At 31.3% G+C, this 22,201-nt stretch overlaps 1 protein-coding gene across 1 annotated transcript in view; it reads left to right on the plus strand.

Moving 5' to 3' along the window:
• LOC106690721 (sodium/hydrogen exchanger 9B2) overlaps positions 1–22,201 on the plus strand; it is a 141,870-nt gene that overhangs the window by 98,551 nt on the left and 21,118 nt on the right. Inside the window, exon 2 of the mRNA XM_014436247.2 lies at positions 21,877–22,059. Coding sequence (XP_014291733.1) covers positions 21,877–22,059 — 183 coding nt within the window. The remainder of the gene's footprint in view (positions 1–21,876; positions 22,060–22,201) is intronic.

The raw sequence follows: 22,201 nt of genomic DNA on the forward strand, positions 1-22,201 counted from the left end.
AACGTTTATGTTTTATATAAGAACCTGAAAAATATATATAAAATAAAAAAATTACTGTTTGGCCTATTTTTTTGAAAAATATATGAACTATTCTATATTCGTCTTATTCGTCTTAATTATATATAATATAAATCCCTTATGGATCGTTTTCACTTGAGGCTGGACATGAAACGAATTACCTTATGTTACTGGTGTAAAAACCCCGGGTTTTAACTGGCAACAATTCCCTCATTGCTTTTAAGTGAGTACACGTCTACCCACTATGTTGCTTGATAGTTGGGAAATAATACCATTCTGTATATCTATATTTATCTTCTCCTTCTAGCTTAAAGCTTCTTTCGAGTACAGATGATCTTATTCTAACTAAATATTACGCCTTTGTGAATCCAACTTATTTATCAAAGGTTTCTTCAAAAGTATTAAAATTGCGTCAAAAATTTAATCATGAAATAAAATTGAATCTCAGTACTTATAATTAATTTGATTTTTTATGTTTTTGCAATTTTAATAATATTTTTAATTTTTATTGATTGTAATGATTTTTTTAATTTGTAATACATAAAATTAATATAATTTTAATTTTAATACAAGCCAGAAATGATTAAGTAGAAAAATCATTAAACATTGCCTATAATTAAAAATATATAAACATATTAACGCTTTCGTTAATTATTCGTTGATTACTGCAAGAATTAAGTGCAACCAGAAACGTTCCTTCTAAAGTTGAATATTCTATTTTCTTTAGTATGTAATATTAACCTCAATTCACGAAACTCGTTGCTGAGTTTAAAATGTTCTTCTCCCTCATGAAATAGAAAAAAGCACTGAACCGTAAAATCCTTTAAGGAAAGTATTTTCTTGGTATATAACAATGGTAGTCTTTTCGAGTTGTTTTCTTTGGAGGATATACAGCAACTCATACACCCTACGGCCAAGCTTAAGGGGGTATACATATGTAATTCCGAGTTGGGGTATAAGAATTTTAAAAGAAAAACAAAACAGCCGTTTATACGTGAAACATCCTTCTTTCTTATCCGTTCTTCAGTATGAAGTAATTAAGGAACATTTTAATTTGGTAAAATTACCTCGGAATTAAATATTTATTTTTATATTAATATTAATTTAATAAAAGTTGGTACGAGCTAAATAAAATTAGTTTTTTACTAGTTAGAATTCCTACAATTATACCATAAATATTATAACCATATTATAAATATGAATATTTTATTCTACAATGTCATAATTATTATTGATGGTTCCCCTTGTATTTTGGTTTTTGAAAAATTCGGACTCTAAGTTAGTAAAAAATATTTCTAATATATTAAAAAAAAAATAGTTTTTAGAAAAACTGGAAAGCTATGTATCTTCTGGAAGATTACCAGCGACTCAGTTGAAGGATAAAGAAATTCTCAACAATTCAAAAATCATCGTATTCATAATAATATTAGCAAATACTAGTACTTTGAATCAATATTTGTAAATATTCTGTGTATTTTTTCATGGTAATACATTTTATCTTATAAATAGATACCACTCGTATTGATCACCGAATCTCAAAAAAAATGTCTCTGAGGCTGAAGTTATTAATTGTGGTTTCTCTATTGCTATTTATAAATATAAGTCTGCAAAAGACTTGGAGCCAAAAAATTTTGATTATTGAAACGTTGGTTAAGAAAGGATTATGTTATTTCTAGAACTTAAAAAAGAAATCATTTTTGGCATGACTCGAAAATCTTACATCTCTTGAAACATTATACCTATTTAATTTAAGAGGTGATTTGATTCTTTATAAAAAATGAGATTGAAACCCGATTTATCTCAATCTTCTTAGAGAAGGGAGGGGAGAGAAACAACAGTCAAAAAGAAATTGGATTGGGTTGCACACAGCATACTAAGACTAGTTGGACAATTGATTATTATTCTTATATTACATAGGTGTAGTCAGTAAATATTAAAATACGTAATAGTAATAAATTATTTTTTTTGTTAATATTGTTTTAGTTTATTAATCTATTTCTTAATCTATATATTCATGTTTTTTTTTTATAATATTATTTGATTTTTCCCTTCTATTCTATACTACCTGTCTGTCTGATCCAGTTATCTCTTAGTATAAAATATAATTAAAATTTTAAGCATAGAAAAAATTATATATACATATAAAATCCTACATGGTCATGCACAATTTTATTTTATTAAAATACAAAAAACTAAATACTCAATATACAAACATAAAAAAAATAACATTTGAATTAAAGTAGTAAACATATAAGTGATAAATATAACAAGTTATAAATATTTAAAAACGAGTATTATAAATGCCTTTATTTATCCTTGTAGAAGAGCAGAAACCACTCGCTCACTGACATTTCGATCACTGTATCTCAAAAATAACAATGCCTATAAAGCTGAAATTATGGAGGTTCCCCTAATGCACTAGATGTAAAATAAAGCTGGATTTAAAAAAAAGACTAAAAAAAGTGATTTAAAAAATATATATCTAAACTAATGTGGAGAAGGTGATTAAAACTTCTCTCTAATATTACAGTAAACGATAGCAACTGAAAATTTTGCGAAATTCACTTTTGTATGTTGGCGGGCTAAAAATTCATTTAGTGGATTTTGTAAGTACATAACATAATATAGTTGCTCTTAAAAATTCGCCAAGGGTGAATTTTTTAAGTACAATTATATCGATTTAAAAACATCTAGTAAATCCATTTTTTAAATCCAAAACAATTTCGATATCACTAAATTGTTCAGTGGCATTATTATTCTTTCAGAGCAGCGGGTATTATAATTTAATTATTTTAATTATTAGAAAATCGTTGATTGATCGTGTGCAAGGAAAATGGTCTGAGTTTGGTTAGAATAAATCAAATATATTATTATAATATATTATATTATTAGCCAATGTTTTGCCTCACGTTAAAGAGCTTCATTAGGCCTTACTAATATTAAAATAATTAACTAATTACATATGCTGCTGCGGAAGATTAATGGCGCCTAAGAAACATTCTTTTGGCTTTCGTTTATTCTAAAGGCCGTGATAAAGTCCTGCAACGTGGGACGAACCGTTGGCTCACAATAAATAGTTTATTTTCTATTTGAGTTATTTTGACTATCTTCCTTTTATTATTATTTCAATATTATTAAGTATAAGTATCAAGTTGAATATTTAAATTAGCTACTTTGTTTCTTATTCAAAATTCTACGTTCCATTCTTCTTAAGGACCCTCCGACAGTCTGAAATCCCGTACACTAGCAAAGCGAGCGAACCTATTTGGTATATCGTAGCTCAAAATAAACATCATTAGCAGGCGCTAGAGGCACTCAGCAATTGCGGTTATGTTTTGCCACCATGTTGTGTTTCCCTGTCGATTGTGTTGACTCAAAGCCTTGTGTCAATTGACAGTAGCAGTTACCCATGATTGTAAATTACGTCAATGTCCAACCATCCATGTCAATGAGTTTTTTCGTCTTTAAACTTTAAATTCTGACATATCGATTCGAAAAATCACTTTCATGTTGATTAGCTTCTTTTGTAATTAGTGTTTTACTCCGGTAAGGATTTGGTAAACAATCCTATATACTTATAGCACTATTTATTTGGAGTTTTTAAAAATATTTTATAATGAAATAAATAATGTAATAATTTCTCCCAATCCGATTCACATTCTGATAAAACTGTTACTTAGCCCCCTTTTCATTTCAGGGACAACATTGGGAAAAAAAAATATTGGCAATTGCCATATATTTATTCTTTTCATCTACATACACACAATTATTTGGGAAAACGCCCCATGCCTTCGGTAGTTGATGAGGTAAAAATTTTTAAAATATTTAGTAGAAAGATAGTTACCAAAATAGAAACGGAAAACCATTTATTGTTAACGAAGGTTTCGCCCTCTTTGCAGGGCTTCGTCAGGAGTGTCAACTTTAAACAAAGATGACAACTACCGTTTTTATTGAATCTTCCTACAATCTACTTCATACGGTCAGCTATCTACTTCCAATTAAAAATATTTAATTTTGAGCTAAAACTTTTTAGATGGATGCTATGATAATATACGTCAAAACACAAACTTCTTATTTGTCACTATCGAAAGTAGTATTCATTTTAGAAGTGAAATCAATAATATTTTCCTCAGAATGGAAATTATCAACTCCCGTTTAACGTTTTAAACATCAAAAAACAAATTTGGTTCCTTATCTTTCTGTAGTCAAATCCTTTTTCGAAAAATAATTAAACACTAGATAGATTATAGTTAAGAAAAAATAAAATGTCATCTCGGACATATCGTATCTTTATATAATATTCATCATAAAATCACTGTCGTTTCTTTATTAGTTCATTAGCATTCAATCATAAATAACTAAAAAATGGTTTAAAATTGGGAATCGGGATTTAATAAGGTAGGAATTCTCCTCATAATAATCTTTGCTGTATTTAATACTAGCAGACCCGGCAATGCTTCCTAAATGCTAGATTTAGGGATGTAGATAGATTAATTGAATACAATTGAAAGTTTGATATAAATTAATATATTTAGTAATATATGTACACATTGGATTAATTTTTTTAATTAATTGCTTATTATATCATTTTATATTACATTATATAATACAAATATATATTAAAAATATATAATATATCTTCAACACGTCTCAACCAATCTACACGAAACTTGAGAATGGCTTAGAACTCTATGAACTGCACCATATGACATAACTGGATCTATTTAAACAGATTAGAATCGGTGCTAAATAATAAAACGTTTGATATGGTTTTTTATTTATTTAAAACTAATATTAAATCTTTAATATAAAGTTTAATGTATCTTAAAAGAGCAGAAATTTGGTTTTCTAATGGTTGTATTAACGTATAAATTGGTTAAAATACAAAGGAGTTATGAATGATCAATGGACACCGGAAGAAAAAAAAACTTCCAAATAAATTAAGTAAAAAAATTTCTAATTTTTAATTTCTTTGAAAAATGGTATTTAAAGATTTCAGGCGACACTATAAACGAATTTTGGCTATTTCAGAAATCGATTATTTTAACATTCTTGACTGAAATATTTTTTTCAATTTTTAGTGATAAAATCATCATTTAAAATAATTTAATCAGTAATATGTTTTCTTATTCCTCAGAAAGATACAAATAAATTGGAATATAATAATCAAGAAGAAAATCTATACTTTCTGAGCTACGCCTAAATGCTTAATTTTACTAATAACTATTTGATAAGAATAATCATTCTGGATAGTGGCCAGAGAGTAGTCGAAAGACACTCTAGGAGTCAAGTTGTACATATCAGTTGTACACTGTATGTCATAGAGATTTCCCTCTTCATATAAATAAAGTATAATAACCTACTTAATCCTCCGATTGCATTCTTATAACTATGGATTTGACTTAAGTCCACAAAACCTAATTTGTTTCTTGATATATAAAATGTACACATATATCCTGGATGAACACTAAGGTTCATTAGTGTTGGATAGTTGTGAAGCAAAATCTAATATATAAAAATCAACATTGGTTTGTTCGTATTTTATGCGCTGCCGTACCTTTCATCCCATTGAGCTTATTGCTAAATGTTCAGGTGTTTCCCGAGAAGGTTATTAAAGGCTAGTCTGATATCTCTGTTAAAACATGAAGTGATATTTAAGAGCCATAGCAAGGTGGATAGAGCTGGTAACGATGGAAACAGAATGGGGGGGTTTCGCTTCGCCAGGAATTGCAAGAGATAATCTAAGCTCATAATGTAGCTCTCTATGTTATATATTATATGGCACGAGTCGTAAACAATAATTATTATAATAATACTTTATTTATTCTGGGACAAGTCCCTTTAGAAAAATAGATAAAGATAGACAAATTTGAGGAGCCTCAGAGAAGCATAAACAAAAATACAAAGTGAATATATATTCATTATAAAAAAGGATTATTAGTTCCTTGTTGTTGTTTGGGGCTTTTGGGCGTAAAACCTTAAGGTCATCAACGCCCACGCATTATTAGTTACTTTCTAACTTTAATCAGTTAGTAATATTATAATTTATATACATATTTACAAATTAATGGGGTCTGAATGGATAATAAATGATTGAACAGGCGGGATTTAAAGGTAGGGAGGGTATAGGAGCGGCGGATGTTGGAAGGGATGAAGTTCCATAGAGTAAAGATCGGATAATGAACGATCTATCGAAAGCAGCGGTTCGGCGGGCCCTTGTGTATAAATATGAAGACCGTGACGAGTATTGCCGGAAAGAATAGAGGATTTGAATTGAAGGGGCTCGGAGACGTATGAAGGGTGGCAGGATTGCATGACTTGGATGATGAAGGATGCTAGAAAATACTTACGACGGTAGGAAGGATTAAGCCACTTCAACTCTGCATAAAAACGAGAAACAGAGGCGTCCCTTGGGACCCCGAAAATGAATCGTACACAGCAATTTATCGAACGTTTTAATTTCGCCTCGAGATCCACAGAGACACCCCCATATACCGTACAGCAATACTCAAAGTGGGAAAAGTAACTAGGAGCCTACGGGTTTCAAATGGAAATAGGTGCTAAGGGCAATTTAGACGTTCTGAAGTGGAAAAGGTACGGCGGGAGATATTGGATGCCTTGTTTTTCCAGGAAAGCATTTGATCAAAGGTTATTCCCTAGTTTCCGATGGTGGGGCAATATTTGAAGGGATTATCATGTAGGAACAGAGTTGGAATATTAGGACCAGTTTTAAGGAGGTGATTGGTGTTTTATTGGTTGATTATTAAAACCTTTAATATTTTAAGCTGGAAAAGGGTGAAAATTGCTAGTGCTACTCTAGAAAGGGATGTTGTTAAAAAGAAAAGTTGTGGAAACTTAGTTCTGTCCAATCACAGAAGGCATTCATTACCATATCACAGTTATATTTTAATGATGTGAAGTAAATTTATTAACTATACCAAACTATGGTAATACACCAAGGTATTTGTGAAGCCAAGAGTCACTGTACGATAGTTCATGTAACAAACGTAACACCAACGGCCGTTATCTGAATTTGACGAAATTTTAAGGGGGTGCACATGCTCATACCTCATCAGTTTTATTAACAATTTTCTTAGAAAGTGCTTATAAATAATTCGCTATCACTTTTATAAAATTCCATCCACTACTTTCGTTGATTTATTCGCAAACGTTTCCTTGATATACCTATATTTCAAAAGGTCTCCTCTTATTTTGTTAAAAGCTGGTGGAAAGTTTGGAGTTAGTGCGAAAATAGTCCAATATCAATCTAAACTCTTTCCATCAATTACTTCTGGGTATACAAGCACACAAGTATTTTTCATGAAACACATATTTCTTTCAAACACGCGTCCTCCCGGTTTTACAAAAATAATAATAATAAACAGTAAAACTTATTCTCAAATCTCGAAGTCCAGGTAATTATGTATCTATGCATTATAAATGATGAAGAATAAGGAACATATTTTTTTTGTTTTAATGTGGTATTAAAGTAACCCAATCGTGGTTTCCTAAATTTCATAAATGTATTTTAAAAAATAAGGTTCCTAAAAGGGGATATTTATAATAAATAAAAAGGACAAACGATTTCATCCTCTTCCAGTAAGGAATAAAAAAAAAAGTATATATATATTTGTATTTTAACCTGTTTTTAAACTTATTTTTTAAATGTAAATGTTTAAATTACAATGTTGTTTTCAAATCTGGGCATTACGGTGCGATCAAATCCAATAAATGAAGAATTATTTGAGAAATCAGAGGAATTTTTGTTTTTCCAAATATATGAAATGTGCATGGGAAATGACTTCTATGGTTTAACATAAACAAATTAATCAACAAAAACTTAATTTGTATCTTGAATTTTTATAACATCAATTTGGACTATACTACATATTGCTGACTCAGCCAGAAGATTATTTAAACAGTAAACCTAGGTAGCAGAAGAATTGATGAATAGCCAGTTTGACACCAAAAGCAAATGAAGTCATTAGACATTTATCTCCACAGTGATCTATTTGACACATTGTATGTAAGTGGTCAGAATTTATGACAGCTGACCCTATTCCCAACCTTTTTTATATGTTCTTAATGCATTTGGAAATTTACGACCAAAAAAAAATACTTCTATAACCCTTTGCCTAATGATTTTGTAATAATAGCAATAATAATAATAATTTATTTATTTGTTTATGGGGTAACTATAGCAAATAGAGTTAGCCTGTGAAATACATGAAGTAGATAATCAATTGTAGTAATTTTACAAAAACGATGAGTTAAAGATCGTTTATATAAACTTATAACAAACAATATACCCAAGCGGGGCTATCCACATTCGTTAGAACAAAACAGAATAAAAACATCACTTCATATTTAATAATATTAAAAAACAAAAACTATACCTCTTGTTGGGACGATAGGTGTCCAGCTCTAAGCAATAGTTTTTGTGTTACATATATAAAAAACAGTTTAAGGTCCAATGCTGAGGGTACAGACAGAAATTCATACAACTGATTTCGGCTAATATCGCTTAGCTTCGGCACGTTTCGGATTTGGTTCTCACAATACGTGGGGAAATTTGTCAAAAAATGGAAACAATCCTCCAGGGCCGTTCCATCACAAGTTGGACAAAGATTTTGTGGGTCCAAAGTATATTTGTGTAGACCGACAGAGTGATTGCATATTTACCGGAAAGTCGTAGTTGGGCAATTATTCTCAAGTAAATAAAAATAAGTTAAATAATTTTTAGGTTGGTTTGAGAAGCTTCCATTTTAATGAAGACCCTACCGTACTACGGGTTATAGGTCAACTTCGTAATAACAGGAGGTCTTTATCCTTGACCAATTCCCTGCATCTATCCAAAATCCCCCCATTCTAATTTTGATACCGGATCATTAAGTTGTATCGGGTCAAACATTCTGCAGCTCTCCAATATTATTCTTACCTGCGTTACCGAATTATATTGCAGACTCAAACGGTTATTACTGTCTACCTGCAGTAGCTTTAAATAACATTGTTTCACGAAGCGAGTACAACTCATGTAAAGTATTTTTATTAGCCAGAACAGAGTTTGCTTTAAAACTACAAAAAATGATTGTGTAGTGCATGATCTACATTGTGTTTAGAATGACTACATATCTAGGAACGCGATAGGCGTCAAATTTATGATTTATGAAAAACTAGGAATTTTGAATTTTTTTTTTAAATATAAAAAATCAGCTAACGTTGCCTAACTATATTTTGTCGACATAACAAGTGCTGGTTTTCGGTTTTCTGAATCTTCGGAAATATAAGGTCTCAGAATTTAAAATTGTTCATAAATTCACTCTAAAATAAATATATTTTCACTCCATAACGGTAAGTGGTATAAATTGAGGCATGGGAATGGAATTAGCTCTAAGTTTCAGACAATCAACTGGTAAGTGCTGCAAGTTCCTATCTAGAACGGTTTAGTCGTCAGAGCTATAATTTGTTCATAATTTTAGAATAAAAATCATTACTGACCGGACCCACTCCACTAAGACCCCCAGGCAGCGACGGCCCTATATCACTTTTGAAATAATTGCTTCAAAAGGGAAGAAAGAGAAGGCATTAAATAGAGCAATATTTAAAAAGCACCTAAAATTAGAAAACGGCATGAACCAAAACAAAACAATCGGTACTGTCCCTAGAGCTGTAATTTGGTCAACATTTTAGAACAAAAATCCTTCTCTTTTTCATGCATTTTTAAATTTCAGGCACTTTTTAAATATTGTTCGATTCAACTATCTAAAGTTTCCTCTTCCCCTTTAAGTAAAATTTTCAAAAGTGATATATCACCTCGCTCCCTGGGGGTCTTAGTGGGACGGGTCCAGCGGGGACGGATTGTTTTGTTTTTCTCAAAATTAGTTTTTTAGCAAATACAGCCCCCTCCATCTCCATGCCTCAACAAATGTGATAAAGAAATCAAATTAGTTATATATATTCATATGTATTTGTTATCTTAAGGTAATCCAATGTTTCCTGAATATGAGGTCTCTTATAGTTTAATAAATTTGCCAAATGATACGGTAATCCGCTGTCTATCAAATGTTAGCAATCTGTCAGTGTATGTTTAACAGTTTGTGGTATGTTACACTGTCTACATGTTGGTCTAGATGTTTCTGACAGTAAGTATTCTTGGGTTAGTCGAATGTGTCCAATTCGTACTCTGGTCAGCATTACATCCTGCCATCTGCCAGCTTTTGTCGCTTGGTCAGTTTTACAATTGCCCAAGATGTCCTTGTGTCCAGGCATCCAGATGAACAATACTCTGCGGTCAATCCAATTTAGCTTGATAATTATTTTAAATATAAGTGCTGCGATAGAATGATATATATACTTTTTCAATAGTGACAATGTGCTCTATGAGAATCTGTGATTTGACCGCGGTTTGGATTCCTCTTAAACCTGAACGATTCCTGGTTTCACACGTCTTCACTGCAAAAAAAAAATAGTAGAGAGAGAGAAATGCTTTATTCATTCATGCTGCCCAATTAATCGGGTTGCTACATTACACAGCATAATAATCAATCCGTGATCGGATATATATAAATTAAATATATTTACATGATATAATAAAAAATAAAGATAACATTTTTTTTTTCCCCCACAGTTTTCTTTTACAATCAATTCCAGTCTACACACTAAATACAAATGTTTCAATTTATTCTTTTTTTTCTTTTCCTTTCTTGTCCTCTTCCATTTCACAATTTTTATTTCATCTGATCGACAAATTCACTCTCCCGAATTCCCCCTCTCAGATTTTCCCCAGGGATCCACTAAACAAATTCACAATTAGACAGCGATGTGAGATCAAACCAGAGAAATAATAGTCACAGCTGTAGATCAGTTTGCAGTAAAACAAACGAGTACATTTTACCAAAACAAAATTAATACGTAGATTTAAAGATAAATATAATAAAAAGTTGGTTAAAAGAAATACTTGACTGGATAAATCAGTTTAAAAAATAAAATAAAATAAGTTAATAAATAAATAAGTTAAAACACACAAATTGACAGGTCCACCTACTAAAATAAATAAGTAAAACTTCAAAGAGTTTTTATCCATTTTTTAAACTCCTAAAAACAATGTAACTAATTGCCCTTGAAATAGTCTTATCACATGCAAATTGGCAGTATTATGAATCATATCTTTTTTTATACCTTGTCACATGCACACAAGTAAACATTTAGCAAAAACTTCTATCGTTTACCCCAGTTTATTATTTTGCTTAATTCTCATATTTTATATTCTTCTTCATCATTTTTTATGGTTAATTTAATTTAATTAGCGATAATTTTAATAAATTGGGAACTGTTGAATTTTTAGGATATCTCTTATTGGGATATATAAGTAAACACTTACCTTATTTTTTCTTTCTACCTCGGTCACAAGTAAAAAAAAGCCTGAAGAAATACAATGAATTATCTATGGCCTTAGTGAAGACAAACGGATGTACAGCACGGTACCAGAATACGAAGAAAGTGGTGGTTTATCGGGGTCGACATGGAAGTGTTTATGAAATAAAATTGCTGCAAGAAGATTCCATTAAAGTAGAGGACTAATGCTTTAAAATATTTAACTAATTGAAAATTATGAATTTTTAATAATAAGTAACACGGATTTTTATATACCTCTCCATATTTAGAGATACATTTAAAATACTTCTCTCTTACTTTTAGTCTGACAAAAAAGGTTAAAAGATACCACCAAAAGCAAAATTTAAATTTAGTAAATAAAGCTAAAAAAAATATAACTAAACTGTTTTAGGGTCTTTATAAATCTTCGACCCACCCTAAATATTAATATATTTCATATAAAAGGTAATTACTTGAAAACAAGCACATTAAATATTATAAAACTATAAAACTCAAAATGTAAATATGAAAGATTCGTACTACATCCAGTTACGTATTCCACTTAAAGTCATCCCAAATGTCTGTGATGTACTTTATAGGATCACGTTAAAATTTACATCACTATAATACTTTTATCACTCATTCACATTCTGTTCACCTTTCCCGGCAGATATATAAGATCTATTTCATTTTCTTATTCCAACTACATATTGGACTTCATAGATCCATAAAATATGTATTGGTCACTTTGAACTATATAATTTTGTTATAAGTTTTAGGCAAAAACTTATACTATCTTTGATTTTTTTTTTAAGAAGATAGATGACTATATGAAGTAGATAGTCCAGGTTTCGGTCAATAAGGGTACAAGACAGTAGAATTGGTTAACGATTGATAGTTTTTTCGATAACATCATTGACCGCCACCCGGATTAGCTTCCTACAATATGTGTGTTTTTTCATTTTCTTGACTACTGCTAGATAAATTATTCATCTGATCTCAAACCACAAGTAATATAGACTTAGCTCTGCTCTGCAAGAATTTGTTTATACATCCAATGGTCACAATACTTACTGTAATATGTGACTTTGGTTTCGAAATCGGATGTAGTTTTAAGAAGTTCATGATAGCTCCAAATACATAAATATTTTTAGGCTTGAGCATTAAACCTATTAACGTATGTCCTGCCAAATATTTAAACATTACTATTATGTTAAGACCTGGTACTAACTTGATGTTTAGAGTAAAAACCATTTCCTATAAACAATAGACGAACAGTGAACTCTATTAGAAACAAAAGACTACTTACTTTTTAATTTTGCAGGTTTTTTCCCTCAATGGGTTGCCTGGCTAAGTCAGACCATTTTGACTCCTCCACGCAGTTTCTTCCTCTCCTTCGTCTTCCTGGTTGTTCCCATTGCAGATCTACACAAAAGACAAAACTAAAAAGAAAAAGAAATACACCAGTATACCTGTAAAAAAATAAATAAATAAATAAAATGAAAGGACTCCACCTACAATTTCTACAATTACATGAAAGAGAGAAATATCGTTTATAAAAGTCACAAACTTAAAAAAAAAAAAAAGATTAAATTTTATTGTTTTTAAAAATCCGTTTTTTATTGTTATTCTGTACAATTTTTGAGTTATAGAGTATATCTAAGTGTTTCTGTTATTTTTAGTATTATTTTTATAGTTAGTTATTATATTTACACACTTACCTCTCATTTCATCCCGTCCGTTCTCTTCTACATTATTTTGAATAATATTTTATAATATAATATTTTCTATGTCAGTAATAAGGTCAATTTGTTGGGTTCATAACTTATACAATGCTTAGGGCCAAGGGACAAAAACAGTTTTACATCTGTTGGGAATTCCACATCGATAAGTTTCACAAACCATTTATCATTGCCTATATTTGTTGGATTTATTTTGACTATTTTATTTAGTTGATTTTCTTTTATGTGATTGAATTTCTTTTTGATGAATGATTGATATTGTTGAAAAATTGTCCATAAATAAATTGAGGGACAATATAACAAATGTCTTTTTTGTACATTTCTATTTCATTTAATAATTTGTTCACTTTGTTTATTGCACTTTTTATCTCGATTTTTAATTTTTTTTTTAAACCTGTCCACGGATTTTATTAATTCGATATTAAATTGTTTGCCAATCTTGCAGGAGGAGTGTAGATTATTGAGGCACTTTTCGATGCGTGGAGAAAGAATTGGTTGAGATCGGCATCTTAGCAGAAATATTTTGTTGTTCTTTGAAGTGGCTAGTTTTCTGTGAGTTTTGATATCGTTTCGTAACTGTACTTGCGTGGGTTCATTGTGACTGTTTCACTTCTTTATAAAACCCCATTTTCTCACTGTAGATTTATTAAATTTAAACTTTTTGATGTAGATGACTGAATAGTCGAGAAAAAAGTTATCAATATATATATATATATATATATATTATATTACCTTTTAATGTTATTTTAAATTTTAAAAATCTGATTTCTAAACCGAAATTACATTATGTATATATAAAACAATATTTTGTATATATAGAACAATATATTGTGTTAAAATTACATATAACAAAAAAAACAAAAAAAAAAAACAGCAGAGGTCTTAAAACAATATCTAAAGTTGAAACCGAAGTCAAATATTACAGTAAGTACTGTATTGTGTAAATATTTTTAAAAATGCTTGAACAGAAGAGGTCTCTTAATTTGGTAACAGATGAAAATTGATTTAGCTGTATTCAAGGAAATGAAAAAAAAAACACATTGTATTAGTATTATTAATGAAGAAGGTTTTTCGCAATATTTTGAATATATTAGCAAAACTGGTGTATACTGAAATTTTGCGACATACTGTGATAAAAGTATGCAAGAAGAGGATGATTACGGTACCAACATGAAACCACCAAACTCAGAATGCTTGTGACATTGTCCTTCTATATTATTATTTACTTTATTTGAATTATGTAGGAAAAATTCTAATGTTATCTGGTGTATCTCGTTGGTATATTTCGTAAATACAATAAATTACAACCGTATAACAAGTTGACTCTATTAAACAACGTGACATATTGCAAAGTGAGTTGAGGCGTCACCTCAGCAACCTCACGCTGCAGCATCCACGGTTCAATTCCGGGACGGGTACGTTAACTTTTAATAACACCCCACGTAACAAAAACTCGATCCTTTCTCTATGGCTAGAATAGGGTGGTTAACTACAGAATAATAATGAGGTTTTATAATTACTACTTTCGTAAAAATAACATCTTCAAAGTTATTTCACAAAATTAATTCACAATATATTGATTTATCATTATCTGAAAAAAAATCAGGAAACATTGAGAGTAAAGAGCTATTTTAAGGCTCATACGAAAGCTAGGTAAATACACTATAAAATAGTTCATCATAATTTTTTTCTAAGATTACCAGTTTTTCTTAATATTTGCCAAATTAAGTTCGCAAAATGTTGAGCTCTCGTTATTTGAAAAAAAAAAACATATTTGTTATGGGAAAGCTGTTTCTCGGGAAACATTGAACGTAAAGAGCCATAATAGGGCTAAGATTAAAGCTCGCTAAATCCATTATGAGAAGTTTGTATCGATTATCTTTAAGTATGTCAGTTTTCTTAATATTTGCCTAAATAAAATCGAAAAATGTTGATTTTTCATTTTACAAAAATTATTTGTCTTGGAAAATTAGTATCTCAGAAAGTAATGAATGCTATAGCTATACTATAGCTCAGCAATTGTACTACAATTGTATTGTTAACCCCATTATTCCTTCTTGGAAAATCTGTAGTAGTGAACATTAAGAGCTCTATTAGTACTCAAAAATTATCAAATTTATTTTTAAAAAATAGTAAATAGGCACGAATAATTTCTTTCTTGAAGTAGCAAGTAGTACACTTTGTAAGTATTGAGAGCCAAACGAAAAATATAGTGCTAAATCTAGGTTATCACTCGAGTAGGGCCGTCCGTAGCTCAGTTTTTAAGAAACAGACTTACCAATATGATATCTATTGGCGGTACCGGTTCGAATCTGGCCTGGGGCGTTGACTTTTTTCATTGAGCGGCGGTCCCACAAAATGAAAAATTTTGACCCCTAACCATGGTTAGGAAGTATAGGACTCAATGAGATCTTGGCCGAAAAAAAATTACTCGAGTAAAATGACTTTTGGTCAATTAATAACTTACATCTTAATAAATGCTATTCATATAGACCGCTGAGAAGCAGAAGGGAACATATGATCATCTGAATGGGTGTTAATGTGGTCAAGGTGTGACACGTCACTTAAACCTTTATACTTCTTTATTTTGATTGGGAAGAATACACTGTACTTAAGTAAGTAACTGACAAAATTCATACTATTAAAAACACTAGAATTGCTTGAAAATCAAGCAAGATTTAGGCCAGGATAACTCCACCTACTTCGCTATAAGGGCAACATATTTATTTTGTTTAAATTAATAAATTACAAATTGCATAATAATCATCATATTTAAATATTTGATTGCATACTTTTAAAATAATAATCAGAGAAGGACGTTTTTATTAGTTACATAATAATCCATCTCCCAACCAAAGCTTCAAACAAAAATATTATGAAGTCTTTGAATACATTTTACAAACAATGAATACATTTACATATAATTATAAATATAGAACGGTCAGTTGTTATCCGTTTGCTCATAGCTAAATTTTTGAATTAAACTAGCTATTATCTGAAATCAGTGACTAATTATCATTTAGTTATGATGTGTTAGCTATTGCTAAAACTAATAATTAGTTAATTTTATCTTTAGTTTCAACATAAAACCTCAAAAATAAAGTCCATTTTAACATTCCTTATTTCTGACCTATGTCTATATTTATGTTTTCGCTTAAACTAACCAGTCGTGCAATGATGAAATCGATTTTATTTTCATTTTCAGCGCCTCCGAAATCTTATAAAGGGCTCCCAATATGTCATGGTAACCAGCTCACCAGCTAAATATAATTTTAATTAGTTTTAGTTGTCATGATCCATAGCTAAAATAGTTTTTGGTTGTTTATTTCAGCTAACAACTGATTGTTAGCTAACAGAAATAATTAACTAACTATAACTAATAACAATTAGTTCCAATTTTGTAGGGAATCTAATTTTGACAATAATTAAATTATTAGTTTGTCTCTTAGTTAACTAAATTCCCAACTCTGCCATTCAGTGAGTTGCTACGCGTGATAATGCACCATGCAAGAAAAAATACCGGTTTTTTCAGGTTGTTAAAGTTTTATTAAATAAGTTACAATGAACGTTAAAATAGTAATAATAAGTTTATTTCATCCAGAAGTAAAAAGTTTAAGCGCTTCTCCTTTTGATTAGCTTTTACACTCTAATCAATTTTTTTTTGTTCTGAAAAACAAACGCACATATTTTTTTTTTAACGAATAATTCAATTTTGACTGAGACTATACAACAGGCACAGTAAATATCCTTTTAATGTTGGTAAAACTATTTCCAGTGCGCATGCCGCTGACAGTCATTTTACTGAAGTGCTGGTCTCCAAATTGTACACATATAGAAGTAGGTACTTTATGAAAGAAATTATTTGTTCCTTTTTTAAAGAAAATTATATCTGATATATTTTGAGTCCTAATAGAGCGTTTAATAATCATGAGTACAGCTTCTCCAAAAAGAAATGGATAGAGTAAACTATTATGCATAAGCATTGCGACTAGTATATTCCATATTGATATTAATATACTAAATATTTTTTCACCGCTGAAAACATTTTTCATAATCCCTTTGGCCATGAAGGTAAACTTGATGAGATTGTGGAGATTGAGCGATAGTGGTGTGAAAGATAGGCAGGCAACTGCCACCTTAAGGTCCATTTAATCTCCATCAAATCACTTAGCTCTATTTATATCGATCCAGCGCTTTAACTCGATCCCTTAGTTAGCAAATTGAATGTCATCGCCTTTATGCATTTACATATAAATAGGATTATATCAATCTATGGAATCGATTATACCCACACATGGCGAATTGGACCAAATCGGATAACGCTCTATTTATTTATAATGCATTATTCTATTTAACTAAATTTGAAATAATTCTGAGAAAAGTGAAATTTTATATTCATGCATAAAATGTTACCAAAAATATATTTTTTTGCGAATTTTATGTTTCATACAATTGCAGCAAGATTTTGTTGACCATTTAAATGTTTAAGGATTTTCTGTCATGATTAAGATTAAATACGGTACAAATCTTCCTCAATTTGCTAATAGGACAACAAATAGAGGATGTTAGCCTTCTGTGTTATGTATTCATGAATAAGGTTATGAAATTATACATATATATTTGGGGAGCTTGAGGATCAGTCAATTGGGCCGTCTATGGCTCAGAGAGCAGAGGTGCAGGTCTTTGCAGCCTAGAAACTGTAGCGGCGCCGGGTTAAATCCGGCCAGGGGGTCGACTTTTATATCTTTCGTGGGCCCACGAAATGAAAACCTGACCATTCCACCATGGCATTAGAACAGGGTGGTACTCTGTAAACAAACCAAACCCTCCCCCCGTCTGTCAAAAATCACGAGAAAGATGGTCATAAATAAAAAAAAAAAAAAAAAAATCAGTCAATAACACAAACATATGGAGGCGACATTGTGCAAATTTATTGTATGCTTATACATGTTATACAAATAACAGTTTATCCACTCTGGGCAAACAACCCATCCACTCTGGAATATACATACATTATACCAGCCAACGTTCAAAATGATATAAAATCAATACCGCTAAAAATGTTATTACCCGGGCGTAATAACTTAAACACCAAAAAACAACAGAAAATAAAGTAATTATGAGAGATAGTTGACCGTGGATAGCTTGTACGAGGAGAAGATGGTTGGGGGTGCGGTAAAAATGAAACACAATTAAGTTAATGTAACTTATTTAACTGTGCCATTTCGACTAGAGTTTCTAGCCTTCATCAGGGCTAAGAACAAAACAAGATAACAACCAATAAGTATAAAAATAAAAAATAAAATATAAACAGAATGACATAAAGTGAATAATCTTACAGAATGGAATTATTAAAATGAAGTGATGAGAGAATAAAAATGTATACATAGGTAATTGAATAAGAAGGTAAAATAACATAATTAAGGAAACAAAATAAAAATGAATAAAAAAAAATAAAAGTTACATAATGCAAAGAAGTATGAATATATTAGTTATTAACAATTTAAAAATTAAAATATGGAAAGAAAAATAAAGTTGAGAGAAATAAAATATATGTAACTATAATAATTAATAAAGAGGCAAAATATAAGTATAACAAAAGAAATAAATAGATGAAAAAAAAAATTATATTGAAAACAACAATAATAATATATGGTGAACATAACTAATAACGTGGCTAAGGAAAATGAGAAAAGAAGGGGTGGTAAAATAAAGATAGGGAAAAAAAGAAAAGAAAACCCACCTGTTAGCTTGAAAACCAAACGCCAAGAGGTATTCTGCGCCGATAACGGCAAAACTCTGAATTAAAAAAGACGTTACAAGAATGACTAGGTGTTTTTAAGAGGAAACGATACGATTGGGTAAAAAATAAAAAGTAAAAAGTAGAAAATATCCCCCAACCATCTTCTCCTCGTACAAGAAAATAAAGTAGTATATCTCCTGTTAGCAAGTACGTACTCTCATAAACTAGTTTGCCAATTACTAAAACAAACACTAATACTGAAACAACCTAAACCACAAGAAACTAACAGTAAAAGATACTACAAAATTCCTTCCATACCAAGAATTAATTACTCAGAGGTCTGCGCTATCTCCAGAAACTGTTGGAACCAAGTATGATAGGTCAACTCTAGCGGCTTATGCTAATTATGTAGTCATTGTTTACATCGGGACCTGCTCGTGCTATACTGCAGGTGTCCCGAGTGTAATTTTATGATTGTATTAAATGTGTGGAAAAGGGGGGCTGGAAATTGTGAGACTTTTCTCTAATTAACATGCATATATTTCCTACTATTTATAAAAGTATTAATCCCTGGAGGGGCAGATGATGTTAGTGTGTTAGGATTTAATTTAATTCTCAATAAATAAATTAGAAAAGTGGGGTCTCATAGACTAATAGAAATCATGCGCTTATCTGGTGGCTGTTGGAAGTTTCGCTGTCGCGGTCACTTCCGCGTCCTATGGCCGCTTCCCTCGTCGAGGTGTACGGTGTGCTGTGGGCGAAATGGTGAGAACCATGTAATCTTCGCCCCGTGTCTGAAAAGACGTCGTTCTTTCTCGGTGGCTGGCCAGCGTATCCTGGACCTGGCGTGATGGTAGGGTTAGGCCAGGTCATAGCACAGTGCATAGGCTGGGACGGCATTGCAGTCGCAGCGTCTTCGGAGCCTTCCGGTGTCCGCGGAAAAGGGGGCCATCAGAAAATGAGACCCCAACCCCGACTTTATATAAATCCAAAATAGAATGGTAAAAATCGGATTCCTTAAATCCGACAGTCATCTACAGTAGTTCAATTAGTGCAGAGACCTACGGTTCTACAGCAGGCAGATAAGGCTTGTACGGAAAGAACCAAGAAACTGGAAGGGTTGAACATTACAATTAATCTCAAGAAGACCGACTGTATTATTTTCTCTTTCCAGAAAACCAAGCGCCCTCCCCCTAAAGTCTAAAGGGTAGACGATTGCGAGAGCAGGCCGGTTGTTAGTGTAATGTACCTGAGATTTACCACTGCCATAAAAAAATGAAGCTGGTTAGGAACTAAGCTTACTGGCTTAATCACCTGATAACATCTGCTAACCTTTCTATCTGCCTCAAATGAATGTACACAGAAGTGGAGTAAATCGGCTCTACTCTACGCAGGTCCTATGCTGGCTAAAATGTCTCACACAACAGCGAAAAAACTTCAACAGTTTAACATCAATATCCTTAGACGCATTGTGAATCATTCTCCTACAGAATTCATTTCAAGGAGGCTCATCAAATTCTTTGATAGCCTCCAACACTGCACTAATCCACTATTCCTGACATTAACATCAACAGGACCCCCACAGAGATGTGACAGTGGCAAACACATATATAAAGAGTTAGACCCAACTGAGGACTACTAACTTACGACAACAAAAGAACTAGTTAGCCTTATCATTATACGGTGGCAAAAAATCGTTTTTTCCATCCATATCCGTCAAAGTTCATTAGCTCAGACCACTCTTAAAATGAATACTAATGCAGTAAAAGAAATTAATTTTATCAATTTCCTCTACTTTATATATATATATAAATATATATATATTTATTTTTTGGATTAAAACATGATATATCATCAACCTTTAGAAACTATAACAAAAGAATAGAATCGGTATTTAAATATTTAAAATCACAAAAAAAAAATCATGCCTTGTATGTATAATTTTGGAAAAATAATTTCAGAAACTACTTTTTGCCTTCTTTAGTGTGTGTCGCCCGCGCGTCTGCGTGTGCATCCGTCTGTATATAAGTGTGTGAATTAAAATAATCAATTGAATATTACCAGAAAATAATAAGAATTAAACGTTGTTGATGACCAAGGAAATTTTACGCCGTTAAACAAAATAGAACGAACGATTTACAGTTCATTTCTTCTAGAGGAAACAGTAGGGCGTGATAAATGAGTAGACATAGTCACATGGAATTAGATTTAAACTAGCTCTGTTAATTTTATCCTGGCCTCTTGCTTATTCAGTTTTAATTGTTTGAGACAACTTGCTGAGTGTTTAATAGAGCGGGGTTGTTTGTTATCACTTTACTAACACAAATGAATTTCTTTCTTTCCTTAATTTTTTATTAATCCATCAAACATGATAAGTCACATAACAAAGCTTTGATTCTCAGTGATGAAAAAAATGTTCAAGTTTGTAAGAAGAGTTTAATTATTTTTTTTATTAATTACTGTTATATACACTGAGAAACGTATCATTTTTTGTGTTTGACGGTTGTATCATCGTGGTCTTTTTTTTTATATATAGAGATAATTCTTTTCTGATGTTTATTGCAACAAAATCTTGAACATTCCAAAAAAAAAAAATTTAGGTGCTTTGTCTTATTTTCCATTGTTAACACAGGAATGGACGGTGAAATATTTCACGATAATTTCAGACTTTTTCCTTGTCGAATCTACTATCTAAGATCGATCTGAGCTGAGTTGAGAACTTTTAATGTATCTCGGTGAGCAGACTTTATGAAATTATATAATCCATTTACACACCTAATGCAAATAAAACCGCAAAATTCGCTAATGATAGTGCCTTATCGGACCCCTGAGGGGCGGAGAGGGCGGCAGATTACGGGGGGCAGCCTCTTCTCAGATATGATGAAATAGTTGTGATAATCTCCGAATTAGCTATATTAGTTATTTATTCTTCCACTCTCATTATTTAATTGATACCTTGTAAAATATATCCTTAACATTATTTTCTTTTTCCTGCTGCAGAGAGACGGCCCTGACGGTGATCCTGATCAAGGCTGGTCTAGGATTGGACGCGCCGGCCCTCCTCAAGCTGAGCTTGGTCGTGCTGAGGTTGGCCTTCCTGCCCTGTATCGGGGAGGCAGTCGCCGCAGCCTTCGTCTCCTACTACCTCCTCGACTATCCCTGGCTCTGGGGCCTGCTTCTAGGGTGAGTATAAGGAGTCAAGGTTTTATGAAACTAGTTTTTGTATTACTTTGTAAAGAGAATACTGGTGTAATAAATATCTTAAATATTAATAATGGCTAGTTGCCGACTATATATATATATATATATATATATTATATTACCT

The sequence above is a fragment of the Halyomorpha halys genome, unplaced genomic scaffold (assembly GCF_000696795.3).
Source record: "Halyomorpha halys isolate HHAL.00 unplaced genomic scaffold, Hhal_1.1 Scaffold1841.1, whole genome shotgun sequence".
Taxonomy (NCBI): Eukaryota; Metazoa; Arthropoda; class Insecta; order Hemiptera; family Pentatomidae; genus Halyomorpha; species Halyomorpha halys.